The sequence below is a fragment of the Podarcis muralis genome, chromosome 4 (assembly GCF_964188315.1).
Source record: "Podarcis muralis chromosome 4, rPodMur119.hap1.1, whole genome shotgun sequence".
Lineage (NCBI taxonomy): Eukaryota > Metazoa > Chordata > Lepidosauria > Squamata > Lacertidae > Podarcis > Podarcis muralis.
The window spans coordinates 21,097,539-21,113,572 of NC_135658.1; the positions used below are offsets into that span (position 1 = coordinate 21,097,539).

At 42.8% G+C, this 16,034-nt stretch overlaps 1 protein-coding gene across 1 annotated transcript in view; it reads right to left on the reverse strand.

Moving 5' to 3' along the window:
• LOC114595663 (uncharacterized) overlaps positions 1–16,034 on the reverse strand; it is a 49,610-nt gene that overhangs the window by 19,235 nt on the left and 14,341 nt on the right. The window contains exon 10 of the mRNA XM_077926801.1: positions 15,701–15,802. Coding sequence (XP_077782927.1) covers positions 15,701–15,802 — 102 coding nt within the window. The remainder of the gene's footprint in view (positions 1–15,700; positions 15,803–16,034) is intronic.

A 16,034-nucleotide genomic window follows, 5' to 3' on the forward strand; every position in this document is an offset into this window, starting at 1 on the left:
CCGTTACAATGATATATATTGAAATTCAGTCAAGGGAATTTGAGGAAGTCTCTTAACAATGTTATTAAGATTGGATTAAGTACAGTTATGATGTATGTTTGTTTGTTTGTTTGTTTGTTTGTTAGTTTAAAATTTTGGAAAATTAATTTAAAAAATTGGGGGGAAAGAGCAGTTGCACAGTCCTAATCTTTAGCATGCAACAAGTTTATAGCAGATATCTGTTGTCAGCAGGAAAAGCATTCTGCATGGTGAGTTCTGCAGCACTAAGGGCCATGCCACTGCCAGGTGAACATCAGCAATGGAAGGCTCCATTATTATTGTTATATATTTATTTATACTCCACTTTTCCCCTGACAGGGACTCAAGGTGGCTTACTGATAAAATAGGAACAGCTAAGAACAATCATTTAAAAAAATTAAACATTAATAGAATTAAAACGGTATATAAATATGAAAGATCTATAAAGAAATACCGTTCAGAGGGCCTCATCAAATTACCGTATTTTTTGCTCTGTAAGACTCACTTTTTCCCTCCTAAAAAGTAAGGGGAAATGTGTGTGCGTCTTATGGAGCAAATTCAGGCTGCGCAGCTATCCCAGAAGCCAGAACAGCAAGAGGGATTGCTGCTTTCACTGCACAGCGATCCCTCTTGCTGTTCTGGCTTCTGAGATTCAGAATATATTTTTTTCTTGTTTTCCTCCTCCAAAAACTAGGTGCGTCTTGTGGTCTGGTGCGTCTTATAGAGTGAAAAATACGGTACCTCAGTGACCAGGCTGGCCTATATTGGGGGGGGGGGTAGGGAGTTAGTGAGGTTGACCAGGTTGGCCTTCATGAAACCCTAAAAAGCCTTTCCCCCCAAAACATAGCCGTGATGTCATCTCTTAGGCAATCAGATTGCATGGCAGATATGAGCTCATTCTGCATAGCCTCATTTGGTATTGAGGAGGAAACACGGATTGAGAGCATGTGGGAAAGAAGTCTTTAGAAGCCATCTACAGTCCACGTAACATTAAGCTGCAGGCCTCCCGGTTTTTAAATGCCATAGTGGCTGGTGTTGCCGGAAAAAGCCATGGAGCCACTCATCCAAAAGCATAATCACTGCAGCTTCCTTGGTTGGTGCCAGATTGTCCAGAGAACCCAAAACTTGCTATCCCTCTGCCTTGCCCCTAGGTAAACTGGGGTAATAATCCTGAATAACACCCTGATTTAAGAGAATGGGGACAAAACATAATAATTCCAATATATAAAAAGAGCTGCAAAAAAAGTTTGTGTGTATGTGTGTGTGTTTAAAAAAGATCAGTAGGTTTTCTTAGAAATAGCAACTAAACTTTATCCAGTTGGTTTCTGTTAGTTAGATTGGCTGAATATCAGCTGAAGAGCAAGCTAGTTTCCAAAAAGGAAAAAATTGATTGTAAGCCAATTTTTCAATAAATGTCCTTTGATATATATATAAACAATTAGCCAACTAGTTTTTGTGGCATTTATAGGCCTGAAATGTCATTGCCTTTGATCTCAGGTATAAATGTGCATTGAGAGCCAGTATGGTGTAGTGGTTAAGAGCGGTAGATTCGTAATCTGGTGAACCAGGTTCGCTTCCCCGCTCCTCCACATGCACCTTGGGCTAGTCACACTTCTCTGAAGTCTCTCAGCCCCACTCACCTCACAGACTGTTTGTTGTGTGGGAGGAAGGGAAAGGAGAATTGAGCCTTGTGACTCCTTCGGGTAGTGATAAAGCGGGATATCAAATCCAAACTATTATTATTATTATTATTTTAATTTTTTGATGCAAATCTTGATAGGTAGCGTTTGTTCTTGGTTGACATCCTGTATGCCAGAGAAGGGGAATCTGTGGTCCATCAGACATTGCCATCAGCTGTCAGCTGTTAGCTTTGCCAATGGTGGTTAGAGCTGATTGGAGACCACAGTATCTGGAGGGTAGCATGTTGGCTTCCCTCTGTTTTATTTTAAGGACTCTTCTCAAGCGAAGGTGGGATGGAATTTCAATTCAGTTCTCATTTAAAAGAGCACTCATCCAGTGACCTGCGAAGTGGACCTTTTAACTAGAGTAGGCAAAAATATATGAAGAGTTACAGGAGGCCTCGCATAGCCATCTACTCCAGCCCACTGAATGATGAAGGAAATCCAGATCTAGAGCATCCTCTAGTACTGTCTCTCCTAGAAAACCCTTAATGAAGGACAGTCCATCAGCCTTCTAGGTAGGGGTGGGGAAGAACTTTGATTCAGTTTGCATTTAAAGGCAAATCTATCAAATTTGCACTTTCTAAAACAACACACAAACTGAAACATGGCCATCCTTTGAAATTTGCGCTTATCTGAATTTTGCAATGTAGTTCTCCAGCCAAATAACATGTACAACTGTGCTAGGGTGCATAAAAATGAAGGTATTATTGGAAATAACATCTAAAATGCACTGTACTAGGTGAAATTGCTTGTGAAACTCTGTATATATATATTTTACAAAACTGTGTACAGTGGTACCACGGGTTACATACGCTTCAGGTTACAGACTCCACTAACCCAGAAATAGTACCTCAGGTTAAGAACTTTGTTTCAGGATGAGAACAGAAATTGTGCTCCAGCAGCGCAGCAGCAGCAGGCCCCATTAGCTAAAGTGGTGCTTCAAGTTTCAGGTTAAGAACGGACCTCCGGAATGAATTAAGTACTTAACCTAAGGTACCACTGTATAAATATGTGTTTATTAGGTAAAATTCGTACTAAGATGCTGATTAATTTTTACAAGGATTTTTGTTTAAAAATCAGATTGCTGCTGGAATGTGGATAACTGAATTTAAGACTGGAAAAAATGAAAAGAAAACTGAGAGAACTGGAATTGACAGATCCTTCCATTCCTATCACCAATTACTCTTCTTTTACCAGTTAAAACTATGGAAATTATTGTAATACTGTTATTCCCTCCATTTAAAAAGCCCCTCTGTGGAAGCAACAATCGCTGATCTTGAAATCAAGAGGCATGGTTGTCAGAGTATAATGAGACAGTTGAAATGTTGCTTGATGCAGGAAATTAGACAGTTGGAAAACTAATGAAAGACAGATACTTTGGCAAAGACAGCTTTCAGAATTTGGGGAGCATTCAAGCAACATTTGCCTTTTACAAAATAGCACCATCTTTTTGAAGAAAAGAAAAAATCACACCCAGAAATTATATCCCCACAGATTGATGTCTCCTTTATTTAGAAAACTGTTTGCGTGGCTGTTTTTCCAGACAACATTTCCCTCTGTTCCAAGAAGTAGAGTTTCTTTCGTGGAAGACATCCTTCCATGAGCCCAACTTTCCTCCAAGTTAGAGAATGAAAAGTTAGGCTCCAAACCCATTCCTCTGCAGTAACTCAAGGATAAAACATTTCTTTGTGAGCAGCTAAAATATAACTGATCACACCATCCAATATATTATTTCCGTCTTTTTCCTAGGCTAGCATGGCTTTCTTTTAAAAGCTTTGATTTCTGCTATCTGACTTGGAAAAGCTTGTCACCCATAAAGATAGTTTGTTGAAATAAGTATGTAAATTTAATTGCTTTCCTATGTCATGAAGACCATTCAACATATGCCGATGTGGGGGATCTTCATTGGTCTTCTGCTGAAATTATAGTGTGGAAAAATGCATTTTACCTGACAAGTAATTGGGGGAAATGATCTTAGAAAACTTTGAGAATACACTTTATCTATGCTCTTGAGTACCCTGACCATTAGGTCCAGTCGTGGCCGACTCTGGGGTTGTGGCGCTCATCTCGCTTTATTGGCCGAGGAAGCCGGCGTACAGCTTCCGGGTCATGTGGCCAGCATGTCTAAGCCGCTTCTGGTGAACCAGAGCAGCGCACGGAAACGCCATTTACCTTCCCGCTGGAGCGGTACCTATTTATCTACTTGCATTTGACGTGCTTTCGAACTGCTAGGTTGGCAGGAGCAGGGACCAAGCAATGGGAGCTCACACCATCGCGGGGATTCGAACCACCGACCTTCTGATCGGCAAGTCCTAGGCTCTGTGGTTTAACCCACAGTGCCACCCGCGTGATGTGAGCTATAACACTTAACATCCTTGACTTAGGAACTGACCTGGACCCTCAGTCATCATTTGAGGCCCTTCTTTGCCTGCCTCCTCCACAAATGCTCTGGAGGTGGCAATGTGGGAATGGGCCTTTTCTGCAGTGGCTCCCTGTTTGTGGAATGCCCTCCCCAGGGAGGCTCGCCTGGCACGTTCATTACATATTTTTAGTCACTAGGCAAAAACATTCCTCTTCTCCCAGGCCTTTTTGCTGATTAAACAATTTATGGCTTTTTAAAGTTGCAGGGGGATATTGTTTTGGTCTTATGTATTTTTGTGTTTTTATATTGTAAACTGCTCTGTAATCCTCAGGTGAAGGGTGGCAAAGAAATTGAGTAAATAATAATTAATTATCATCTAGTCTAATGCAGAAATCACAGCTAAGGATAAGTCAAGCCACCAGCAATCTCTCTCTCATGACACTTTCTTGCAAATGTTTTTTCAGATCTGATCTATGGCAAATAATGTATCTATATATTTTGGTATACTGCTTAGAAGTTGTTGGTTTTGTTTTTTAAAAAACAAACAAACCAATTAAGCGTTGTATAAATTTTGTATAAATAAATATTCATATTTTAACTCTGCCTTTCTGCTAGTGAGTTCAGGATCTGCCCTGCTTATCCACAAAACCACCCTGTGGAGTAGGTCAGGCTGAAAGATAGTGACAGGTCCCAAATCAGCAGTAAACTTTGCGTACATTGGTACCACGGGTTACAGACACTTCAGGTTACAGACTCCGCTATCCCAGAAATAGTACCTCAGGTTAAGAACTTTGCTTCAGGATGAGAACAGAAATTGTGTGGCCCCATTAGCTAAAGTGGTACCTCAGGTTAAGAACAGTTTCAGGTTAAGAACGGACCTCCGGAATGAATCACCGTATTTTTCGCTCCATAAGGCGCACCTGACCATAAGGCACGCCTACTTTTGGGGGGGGGTATTCAAGAAAAAAAAAAATTATTTAAAGGGAGCACTGAGCAGAGTGTGGAGTGTGTGCGGCAGGCTTTTTCCCAAGGAGGGAGAAGGGCAGCCCTTCACTGACGGGCTGCCCTTCACCCTCCTCGGGGAAAAGCCCCCAAGAGCCACACACACACTCCGCGCAGCTCTTTAAAGGGAGCGCGGCTCTTGGGGGTTTTTGTGGAAGGTGGGGGAAGTGAGAGAGCCTCGCTCTGTCCCTTTCCCCCCTCCTGCAAGAGCCACATGCTCTTTAAAGGGAGCGGGGAAAAAGCAGGTCGGGGAGCAGCGGAAAGGCTGTGCGCAGCCTTCCTGCTACTCCCAGAGCTTGTGGGGCTGGCGGTGGGGGAAGCCCGGGTCCCCCCCCCCCAAGCCCCAGGGACCACACATTAGCTCCATAAGACGCACATACATTTCCCCTTAGATTTTAAGAGGACAAAAGTGTGTCTTATGGAGCGAAAAATACGGTAAGTTCTTAACCTGAAGTACCACTGTACATCTAAACTGTTGGTGTCTTGTGGGATTCAGGCACATACAGTACTAGGAAATTTTGGTTTGTATCAAGACATTCTGTGCCATCACAAATCCACTTTTTAAAAAAGCAACAGACATTTTGTGGTTAGGCAAGAGATGGGGCAATGCATTGAAAAGTGTGGGAAGAAGCAGTGATTAACAGGAAATGTACCCACACCCTCAAGTAATTCAGGACGCATGTTCATTGCCACATAATGTCCCTGCAAAAGCAATCAGAGCAAATGCTCAATGAAGTCCGGATATAATCTTACCTCTGCACAAGTTTTGTGTAAGCAAATCAGGGTGAATGTTCAATTGATTGGTTATCTGCAGGAGCCCTTTGTGGCTGAAGGGAGATTTGAACCCAGGTCACCCTGGGTACAGCATCCCCATTACTGGACCACACAAGGACTATATAAACTCAGCTTCCTCCAGACTTCATCATCAGTCATTAAAACCATAAATGAGGGTGACAAATTTCTGCGAGCATCCTGATTTATTTCATCACCTTTCCTCTGAGCAATAACGAGAGGAAAGGATGCCTAGGAACAGCCATGACAACCTTGTGTTTAAATTTCCTGGACCAAGCAGAAGTAGATGATTATGTATGGTCGCATCATGGCCTTGAAAACCCTCCATTTCCCCAAAAAGCTCTTTAAATCCCCTCTTCATTCAGTGACACTTTATGAATCAATAAAAATAGGTCTACGTGCACAGGAACACATCCCGCTGTTGCTCTCTGACTCAGCAAAAAATCCCCCCCAACTATATGCAAGGGGCGGGGAGAGAACTTTGTAAAACCCAGGGGCCAATTTTCCTTCTGTTGCAACCTTCTTGGGGCCACCTGCCAGTAGAGCAGGGTTTCCCAAACGTGGGTCTCCAGTGGGTTTTGGACTACAACTCCCATCATCCCTAGCTAGCAGGACCAGGGGTCAGGGATGATGGGAGTTGTAGTCCAAAACCCACTGGAGACCCACGTTTGGGTCTACTGGCAGGTAGAGACAGAGACAAAAGTGAGCAGAGCAAAGGTTGTAAATTCACATAGCTCTTTTGATCCTCCATCCTTGCAAGCGAGAGACTTGAGCAGAGCTCATCACCAAATACCAGCCAGGGAGAAATACTCATGGAAGGTGCCAAGTGAGGGGTGTGGCCTCGGGAGTGGGTGTGGCTTCAGTTGAGCTCCAAGAGACAGATTGAGTATACCCCTCAACTGTTCTGCTTTAAGCCAAGAGTGGCTGGGGCAACCCAGTCAGACAGGTGCCATATAAATACGTAATAATAATAATAATAATAATAATAATAATAATAATAAATGATAATACAGTGGTACCTCGGGTTACATACGCTTCAGGTTACATACGCTCCAGGTTACATACGCTGCAGGTTACAGACTCCGCTAACCCAGAAATATTACCTCGGGTTAAGAACTTTGCTTCAGGATGAGAACAGAAATTGTGCTCTGGTGGCGCGGCAGAAGCAGGAAGCCCCATTAGCTAAAGTGGTGCTTCAAGTTAAGAACAGTTTTAAGTTAAGTATGGACCTCCAGAACAAATTAAGTACTTAACCTGAGGTACCACTGTATTTTTTTATTTATACCCCGCCCTTCCCGGTTCAGAAAACTGGGCTCAGGGTGGCTAACAACAAATTTAAAACACTTAATTGATGCTACCAAAAAAGAGAGCATAAAATACAGTATAAAACGTGAATAACAATAAAATCAAAAATCAATTTAGGGGGGAAATCCATCCAATAAACATTAGATGATCACCAGGGCTAGCTGGCTAAATTAGTCCTATTTGGGCCAGTGAGGAGACCAGGGGAGAATTAGCTCTGGGATCCCAGAGAAGGAAATCTTCATAAAAGGGGAGAGGAAGGGAAGGAAGGGGAATAAAAGATCAGGCTAAGTTCAAAATTGAAAGCCAGGCGGAATAGTTCTGATGATGATGATGACCTTCTAGAATTACAGAAGCTTCTGACTGGATCCTGGGATGTACTGTTTTGGCTGCCACAAGAGCGTGCGTCACAAAGATACCTGTTTTTTTTTTGGGGGGGGCACAATCTCTCACAAGTTTCTTAGCTCCGGCAGGAGTGCTGTCCCCCAAAAAGCACATTCTGATCTTCTTCTGCGGCATGTTGAGGGGGGTGGTGATAGAGAGGTCTGGAAGGAGGTATTTGGCCCCAGGTCTCAGTTTCCCCACTTTGATCTACAATCTGTTAATCACACAAGGTAGTGTTTTTCGTTTTCCAGAAAACATTTTTGCCCCACATGCCCCTAAGCAGGCCTCTTTCTCCCTGGAGATCTGGAAGTTGTAAAGTAAGTGCAGTTACACTAAACGTCAGTGGTGTTATTAGAACTACATAAGATGTTCCAAAGCCATGTGTTCTTTTCTAGCCAACAATCTCGGAGTGCACATCTGCACCCACAACAGAACATCACAGTTTGGAAAAATCATTTTCCCAACAGGCAACAGAGTAAGCACTCCTCTCCTAACCCTTGCTTCTGCAGAGTGCTATATTCTTCTTTAACCCTACACTGTATTCCTGTTTTGCACGAGCTTTGCCATGATTACGATTTTAACAGTTACTCTGTAAATGACTGTGGAGGCCAATTCTAGATCCACGCATCCTTCCACAGTGGGGACATAGGTTTCCGGGCAGGAGTTGATCACTGTGAGGGTTTGCCAAGCGTGCCTTCCTCTTAGTATGTTTCTCCATTTCGTCCTGAGTTCGAGCGTCTTCAAAGTCCATGACACCTTTTGTAGAGGCTGTTCTCCAATTGGAGCACTCTCAGGCCAGTGTTTCCCAGTTGTCAGTGTTTATACTACATTTAAAGACCTTGAGAGAGCCTTTAAACCTCATTTGTTGACCATCAGCATTATGCTTTCCATTTTTTAATTTCGAACAGAGTCATTGCTTTGGGAGACGATAATCAGGCATCCGAACCACAAAGTTGATGTTGAAGAATCATCGCTTTGACACTGGTGATCTTTGCTTCTTCCAGTACACTACCTTCTTCCAGTATAGTACCTTTCCTATGTATGATGTTCTGGATTGACTTAAGCCAAAGTTCCCAGTTATGTCTGATCTGTGGAACTCTGCCTAAATATTGGCTAAGAAAGTAAGCCAGGGTCACGTCTTGACTTATTTTCCTAGTTTGTTAATCGCAGTTCCCCATCCCAGGTTCTTGGCATGGAATCCAGCACACGGTGGGAGGGAAATCCTGAGGAAGGAGCGGGAAGGGGAGCAACTCTGCCCTAATGTTTAAGGTTTCATAAATCATGGCTTATGAAGTCTTGAACCACCATCCGCAACAGGCCAATATATAAGCCCTTTGTGCTTTTGTAAAGCATGAACAGACAGCACGGGACGGATGAACTGAAATATTTATCTTAGGAGGCATTAACACATCATTGTGACATATCCCAGACTAGTCGGGAAGTCCAGTGCTAGCGTCCATTGGAAAGAGCAGTTCAGGCTGAGGCTGGATTTTAAAAGATAGTAAACTGGGAGAAACTGAAGCATTCATTATTGGATAAGGCATTGTAGGATGATGAGCTTTTCTCAAAAGCAGCTGCTGCTGGGAGCAGACAATAGGAGTTGCCTTTCCATTTCCAGAGATTTCTAGAGACACATTTGGCTGACTATGGTTCAAAACAAAAGGCTGGACTAGGTAGACCCTTGGTCTGATTCAGGCAAGGGCAAACCTTATGTTCTCATGGGTGCAAGAAGAGCAGAGACAAGCAGTCTTCCCTCGCTAAGATGAGCATCATTTCTACATCCCAGTGCTAATCCTGCCACACAGCTAAATGTGCTTCACAATGCACCATCACAAGCAAAGCTGGAGGTTTACATTGGAATATCTTTGGCCTGATCCAGCTCCTTGGAAGAAAGCTAGCATAGAAATGTAATAATAATGTGTAAGCGTCTGCCCATAGTTAAACTACGGAACTCACTTCCACTGGAGGAAATGATGCCAAACAACTTGAACGACAAATCAGACGCTAGGCCTGTTGGCGGACCAACTCTGCATTACAAAGATGTCTGCAAATGTGGCATGAAGGCTGACAACACCAACCATGCAAGATGACCACAGTGCCTGGAGAAAGACAGTGAGGTTGTGTGCCCACAGCAGTGACCAGAGGAGGAATGACCACTGAGAGAGGAGCTCAGCGAGAAGAAACACCATGGTGCATCTGCAGCAGCACAACCGGACGCCTTCATCTGCCCCAGCTGCAACAAAACATGTCTCTCCCACATTGGTCTCTCCGGCCACAGCAGGCGCTGCAACCTTCCCACAGTTTGAATTCAGTCCCAAAGCTGCACTCCTCCATTGTCTCCTGAGACAGACGGATGCCAACCATGCAGACCAGGCTATCAAAGACCACTAGCCATGATGGCTATGCTCTGCCTTCACAGTTGGAGGCAGTGATGTTGGCATCCATCTGTCTCAGGCTTCTGAATACCAGTTGCTGGAAAGTGCAGGAGGGGAGATGGCTCTTGTGTTCAAGTCCTGCTTGCAGGTTTCCCACAGGCATCTGGTTCACTACCATGAGAGCAGGATACTGATCTAGATGGACATGATGCAGGAGGGTTTTTCTTTTGCGCTCTCTCTCTCTCTCTCTCTCTCTCTCTCTCTCTCTCTTAAAGAAAGGGGTTATTTGGCATAATTCATTGTATTAAACCTTGGGTACCTTTGTGCAAAGAAATGATTCATTATGTTTCCAAACGAATCACACCAATGATTCTATTCTTAGGAAAATGAATAATTGGGTACTTTCTTTTTTAAAACAAGGCACTATTGTTTTTGATGTTCATCCTAAGAGTAGTCACACCTTTACACTGAGACAGTATTGCCCGTGGGCAAAGAATACACCACAAACTGTTATCAACATAATTAATCTGCTGTAGTCAGAGAAAAACAAAACACCCGACCATCATCTGACATGTTACACACCGTGTACACATCACTGACTTGCATCCAGACATGGCATCATTAACTGAAAGAAGCTGGATTGTTTAGAGTACAGAAATGCATATACTGTGGTACAGTGTGCATAGGAATGCATATAGTAATGAGAATAGCCTCTACAAAGGCATCGTGGATTTTGAAGAAGAAGAAGAAGAAGAAGAAGAAGAAGAAGAAGAAGAAGAAGAAGAAGAAGAAGAAGAAGAGTTTGGATTTGATATCCCACCTTTCACTCCCTTTAAGGAGTCTCAAAGCGGCTAACATTCTCCTTTCCCTTCCTCCCCCACAACAAACACTCTGTGAGGTGAGTGGGGCTGAGAGACTTCAAAGAAGTGTGACTGGCCCAAGGTCACCCAGCAGCTGCATGTGGAGGAGCGGAGACGCGAACCCGGTTTCCCAGATTACGAGACTACCGCTCTTAACCACTACACCACACTGGCTCACGGTTCATGGTTTTGAAGTAGCACAAATTCAAGATCAAAGGGAATAATGAGCTAAGAGGAAGGCACGTTTGGCAAATCCTCACCTGATCAACTCCCACCTAGAAACCTATGTTCCTAATGTGGAAGGATGTGCGGATCCAGAATTGGCCTCCACACTCACCTTCGGACACACTGCTAAGAGAGAGAGAGAGAGAGAGAGAGAGAGAGAGAGAGAGAGAGAGACTGAAATCCAAAATTTCATTAAATTAGGGGAAATTGCTTTGCAAAAATATGAATATTAGGAGAAATTCACATAAAATGAATTTTCATGGGGACTTGCTTTTTTAAAATTCGCAAACTGATGTGGAAACACGGACAACAAAAATTAAGATTGGAATAATGAGAAACAGAGAGAACCTGAAATTTTCAGACCCATTTCATTTTCTGGGAATGGATCTTGTGTCACTGGCAAACTAAAGTGGTTACTATGTATACTTTGTTTGCTTATTTGTTTAAGCATGCTGGGGCCCAATCACAGATAAATCAAAAGTCTAGATTTCTCCATTGTTTCTATGGACACCTTTCATTTCTACCTCTGGGGAAAGAAAAATGGAGGACTAAAGAACCGGAAGTTGGGCAAACTGGGTGAGTTGAAAATTCAAGGACCAAACTAAGCCTCCACCATGTGTTCTCCACATGAAGAGGTTCCATGCATGTAGTTAGAAATGAGGCCATGTTCGTGGCTCTTCCTCCATCATCACATGATACCGTTGGGACGTCCCTTGATCTCCATGCATTATACGAATAAACCTACACAAGACATGGTGATTGCACTTAGGCACTCCTTGTGATCAGACCCTGCAGGGTCAAGGGTCACGAGAGTGTGCACTGCCTAGGCACTTTGACCTTCTCCTAAGAATGCAAGGAGAGCCCTGCTGAATCAGACCGAAGGCCCAAGTGTGAGAAATGAACTCATTATCCATACTTTAACCCGTGGCTATGTGAATCAGAGAAATGACAGAACACAATCTGTTCTTGAGACTTTGAGGAAATAACCTACTCATCAAAAGCTGCTCTGAGAAACAGTCAAAACATATAGTGAAATAGCCTTTTTGTAAACCACAAATTTCCTCTTTCTCTCATGAGCAGATTTTGATGGGACAGGCTATGGAGGAGATGATATGTAGCCATCTGTTTTTGAAACGTTGAGGAAATAACGTTGTCGCCCGCCTGAAATAATCTCAAAACAAATCTCTTATTTATTTAAAGCATTCATGTCACACACAATAACCAAGCAGATTAAAATATCTAATAGAGGACAGGGAATCAGAGATTACCTTAAAAGTGGCTAAATTCTGGGCTGCTGCTATAAAACTAAGGAGACAAGCTCTGAATGAATCTAGTGGCCAATGTCTTAATATGCACATTTTAATTTAGTGAGTCAGGTAGGTAGCCGTGTTGGTCTGACGCAGTCGAAATATATAAATCTGAAGAAGTCTGCATGCACACATACCAAGAACAAACTTAGTTGCTCTCTAAGGTGCTACTGGACAATTTTTTTAATTTAGTAGTTTTAATCTATATACAGTGGTACCTCGGATTACAGATGCTTCAGGTTACAGACTCTGCTAACCCAGAAATAGTACCTCTGGTTAAGAACTTTGCTTCAGGGTGAGAACAGAAATCACTCAGTGGTGGCATGGCGGCAGCAGGAGGCCCTATTAGCTAAAATGGTACCTCAGGTTAAGAACAGTTTAAGGTTAAGAACGGACCTCCAGAACGAATTAAGTTCTTAACCTGAGGTACCACTGTATAGCTATATATAGCTTTCTACATTGCAAGATTGTGTTGCAAGGACCCATTTTGTTACACTCTTTTCCTAGGCAGCCTTGACCAACAGCATCATTCTCTATTAATTGATAAAGATTTCCAACTCCCAATAATCAGCTCCTTGTAAGCTATGAAATGCTACTTTTATTTATCTCTTTCTGCGCAAGGAGCCATTTTGCAGTGGCTTCCGTCCTGCCAAAGTAACAGAAGTGCCTGCTGCGTCTTTTCATTCCAAAACCCAAAAAATGTCGAGAGGCGATGAAAGCACATAAGACACTCGCTGTGATTGGAACCCTGCAGGGTTAGGGCTCACCCTCCAACATTCTGCATGAAAATAGGGACATCATATGCTTTTAGAAGGGATGCGGGTGGCGCAATGGGTTAAACCACAGAGCCTAGGGCTTGCCGATCAGAAGGTCGGTGGTTCGAATCCCCGCAACAGGGTGAGCTCCCGTTGCTCAGTCCCAGTTCCTGCCAACCTAGCAGTTTGAAAGCACACCAGTCCAAGTAGATAAATAGGTACCGCTCCAGCGGGAAGGTAAATGGCGTTTCCGTGCGCTGCTCTGGTTCACTAGAAGCGGCTTAGTCATGCTGGCCACATGACCCGGAAGCTGTATGCCGGCTCCTTTGGCCAATAAACGAGATGAGCACCGCAACCCCAGAGTCATCCGTGACTGGACCTAACGGTCAGGGGTCCCTTTACCTTTATGCTTTTAGAATGAAATGTCCCCAGAGGTCATGGGTGCATGGATTGCCTTTGCACTTTGACTTTCTCATCCAAGGCCCAAGTGTGAGAAATGAACTCAATATCCATACTTTAACCCACTTCACAGCTATGTGAATCAGAGAAATGACAGAACGCAATCTGTTCTTGAGACTTTGAGGAAATAATATTCTCATCAAAAGCTGCTCTGAGAAACTGTCGAAGCATATAGTGAAATAGCTTTTTTGTAAACCACAAATTTCCTCTTTCTCTCATGAGAAATGATGGGACATAGCAATGGGGAACATAATACGATTCAATTTATTTCTGACACAATACATTTAAAACTAGACTGCTATTATAGTCACGGATTCTCCCAAATAATCATGGGAGCTGTAGTTCGTTAAGGGTGCTGACTGTGCAGAGTTACAATTCCCAGTACCCTTAACAAACTACAGTTCCCAGGATTCCTTATGACGGTTATATATTCATTTTCCCAGTAAGTGAGATTAAGAAGGAAACCAAGCCAGTAATAGCATATGCATTTAATTCTCAGCACAAACAAACACAACTGACGAATGGAAAGTTCTGCTTGGTATAATGTTTTGTGACTCTGGCAGTATGTTGGTATTAAACATTGCTTACTAAGGAAGAAAAATTATTTACTGGATTACTTCTACTGCGGAAGTGGTCATTTCATCTCACTTGAAATTGTCAGCTGAAGTTAGGACACCTTTCTACATTATATGTCCTAGCTTTCCACCCAAGTTTATTGGGTCTGAAATAATTTGGGGGGGGGGGGAACACTAATCTATTCACTCCAGGAAACAGTGGGCAAAATGTTATGACTATGTTAAAAAGAACATCACACCAGATGGCCTTAGTGGTTCCTTCTGGTTTTCATAATCTATGTGTCTGAAAATAACTCATGCTTTTTAATGCTTTGAGTGGATGGAAGTTTAAACATCCCGTGAGGCCCCAGCTCTTTAGGGTAACATATTCAGTTGTTTTGATAGACTCCGAAATATATGCAAAAATGGCCATGTTGTAGAACAGCAACAAAAACGTAGCCCGCATATGTGGAAACAAAAAATACTTTATTCATGAATTATCAAACATCATGTGAGAAACAAGTACATACAAACTGCTGGGCTAAATCCACATGTCCACTGATAAACAAAGAAATGGGGCCTGCAACAAAATGTTGCAGTATGGATTGCTCTTGGTTCCAGGCTACTGTTTCCCATGTCAACCCAGATTTCCATTTCCCCCATTTTGTGGCTACTGAATTTGCTCAGTCTTCGTTTAGGGGGTTTCTCTCCCCTTCAACTTTCCCCCTTAAAACTTTTTTGTCCTTTTGCAGAACTTTGGGTTTATTGCTTTTATTTAGTAGCTCAACTAATGTACAGACTGCTCCCCATCCAAGGATCTCCAAGTTGGTTAACTCTAACTTGTTTAAAACCTCACCATTCTGCTGTATGGATGGTACTGTTCTGGCTATGTAGAGAACTGAAATTGCTATTAGTATAGATCAGCCTTCATCAACCCAGATTTTTTGGACCACAACTCCCATCAGCCGCAGCCAGCTGTCATTTATGCCAAGGTGGTGAAGGTTATATATGTGTATATGTGAATGCCAGCGGTCAACATATGGAATAAAAAAAGATGAGAATATTATGCAAGTGTCAGGCACAAAGTTCACAGACTGAACATTTATGCTGCAGCCGTCAAAAAGTGGCACTTAACATTGGTGAAAGTCAGTCAGTCAAGTTTATCTGCTAAAAAACACTGGTCATCACAAAAATACAGAAAAGACACTTACTGATATACATTTCAGCACTGGGAGTCTGGGAGCTAGTGCAATTGGCCCGATATAGGTATAATATCACCTTAACATACATTCTCGAGTTAGTAATATGGCATCTGGGTCCTGTACTAACTGCAGTTTCTAAACAGTCTCCAAAGGCAGCCCCACACAAAGCACTTTACAGTAGTCTAAACCACTTGGAAGTAACCAGAATATGGATAACGGAGGTCACATTAACTGGTATGCCAGCTTCCAAGTTTGAAATTTCAAGGACAGCTCTGGTTGCATCTGCTTGGATCTCCTGCACATGTAGTCATAAAAAGTAGCTGCCATTTGTATGCGTTATAAACATATAACCAGTTTCAGTGGACCAGTGCTAATATGGTTATTTCTGAACAGCTGTTTTCTGTATCGTCAGTGGTTTAACCTCTGCATGGAAACCAGCTGTTTGCCCTTGTGATCCGAGTAACTCTCTTGCTATTAGGGTCAAACTCATGTTGATTTGTTCCACTGAAGAGGTAAAAGAATCCTATAAAACGAATCAAAGTCAAGTTACTATAAGTTACATGCAGCAAGAAAATATGAAAAGAAAAACATGCTGAGGTATTGGGAAACTTTGGCTAGTGCAAAAGGCAATGGCTGGGACATTCATGGGGCATAATAGTCCTGCGGCGGGTGGAGAGATGGTGAACACGAAAGGGATAATTTCCTGCTATTGACCCTGTTTGCTGTCAAACTAACTGCTACGTCTGCACAGCACT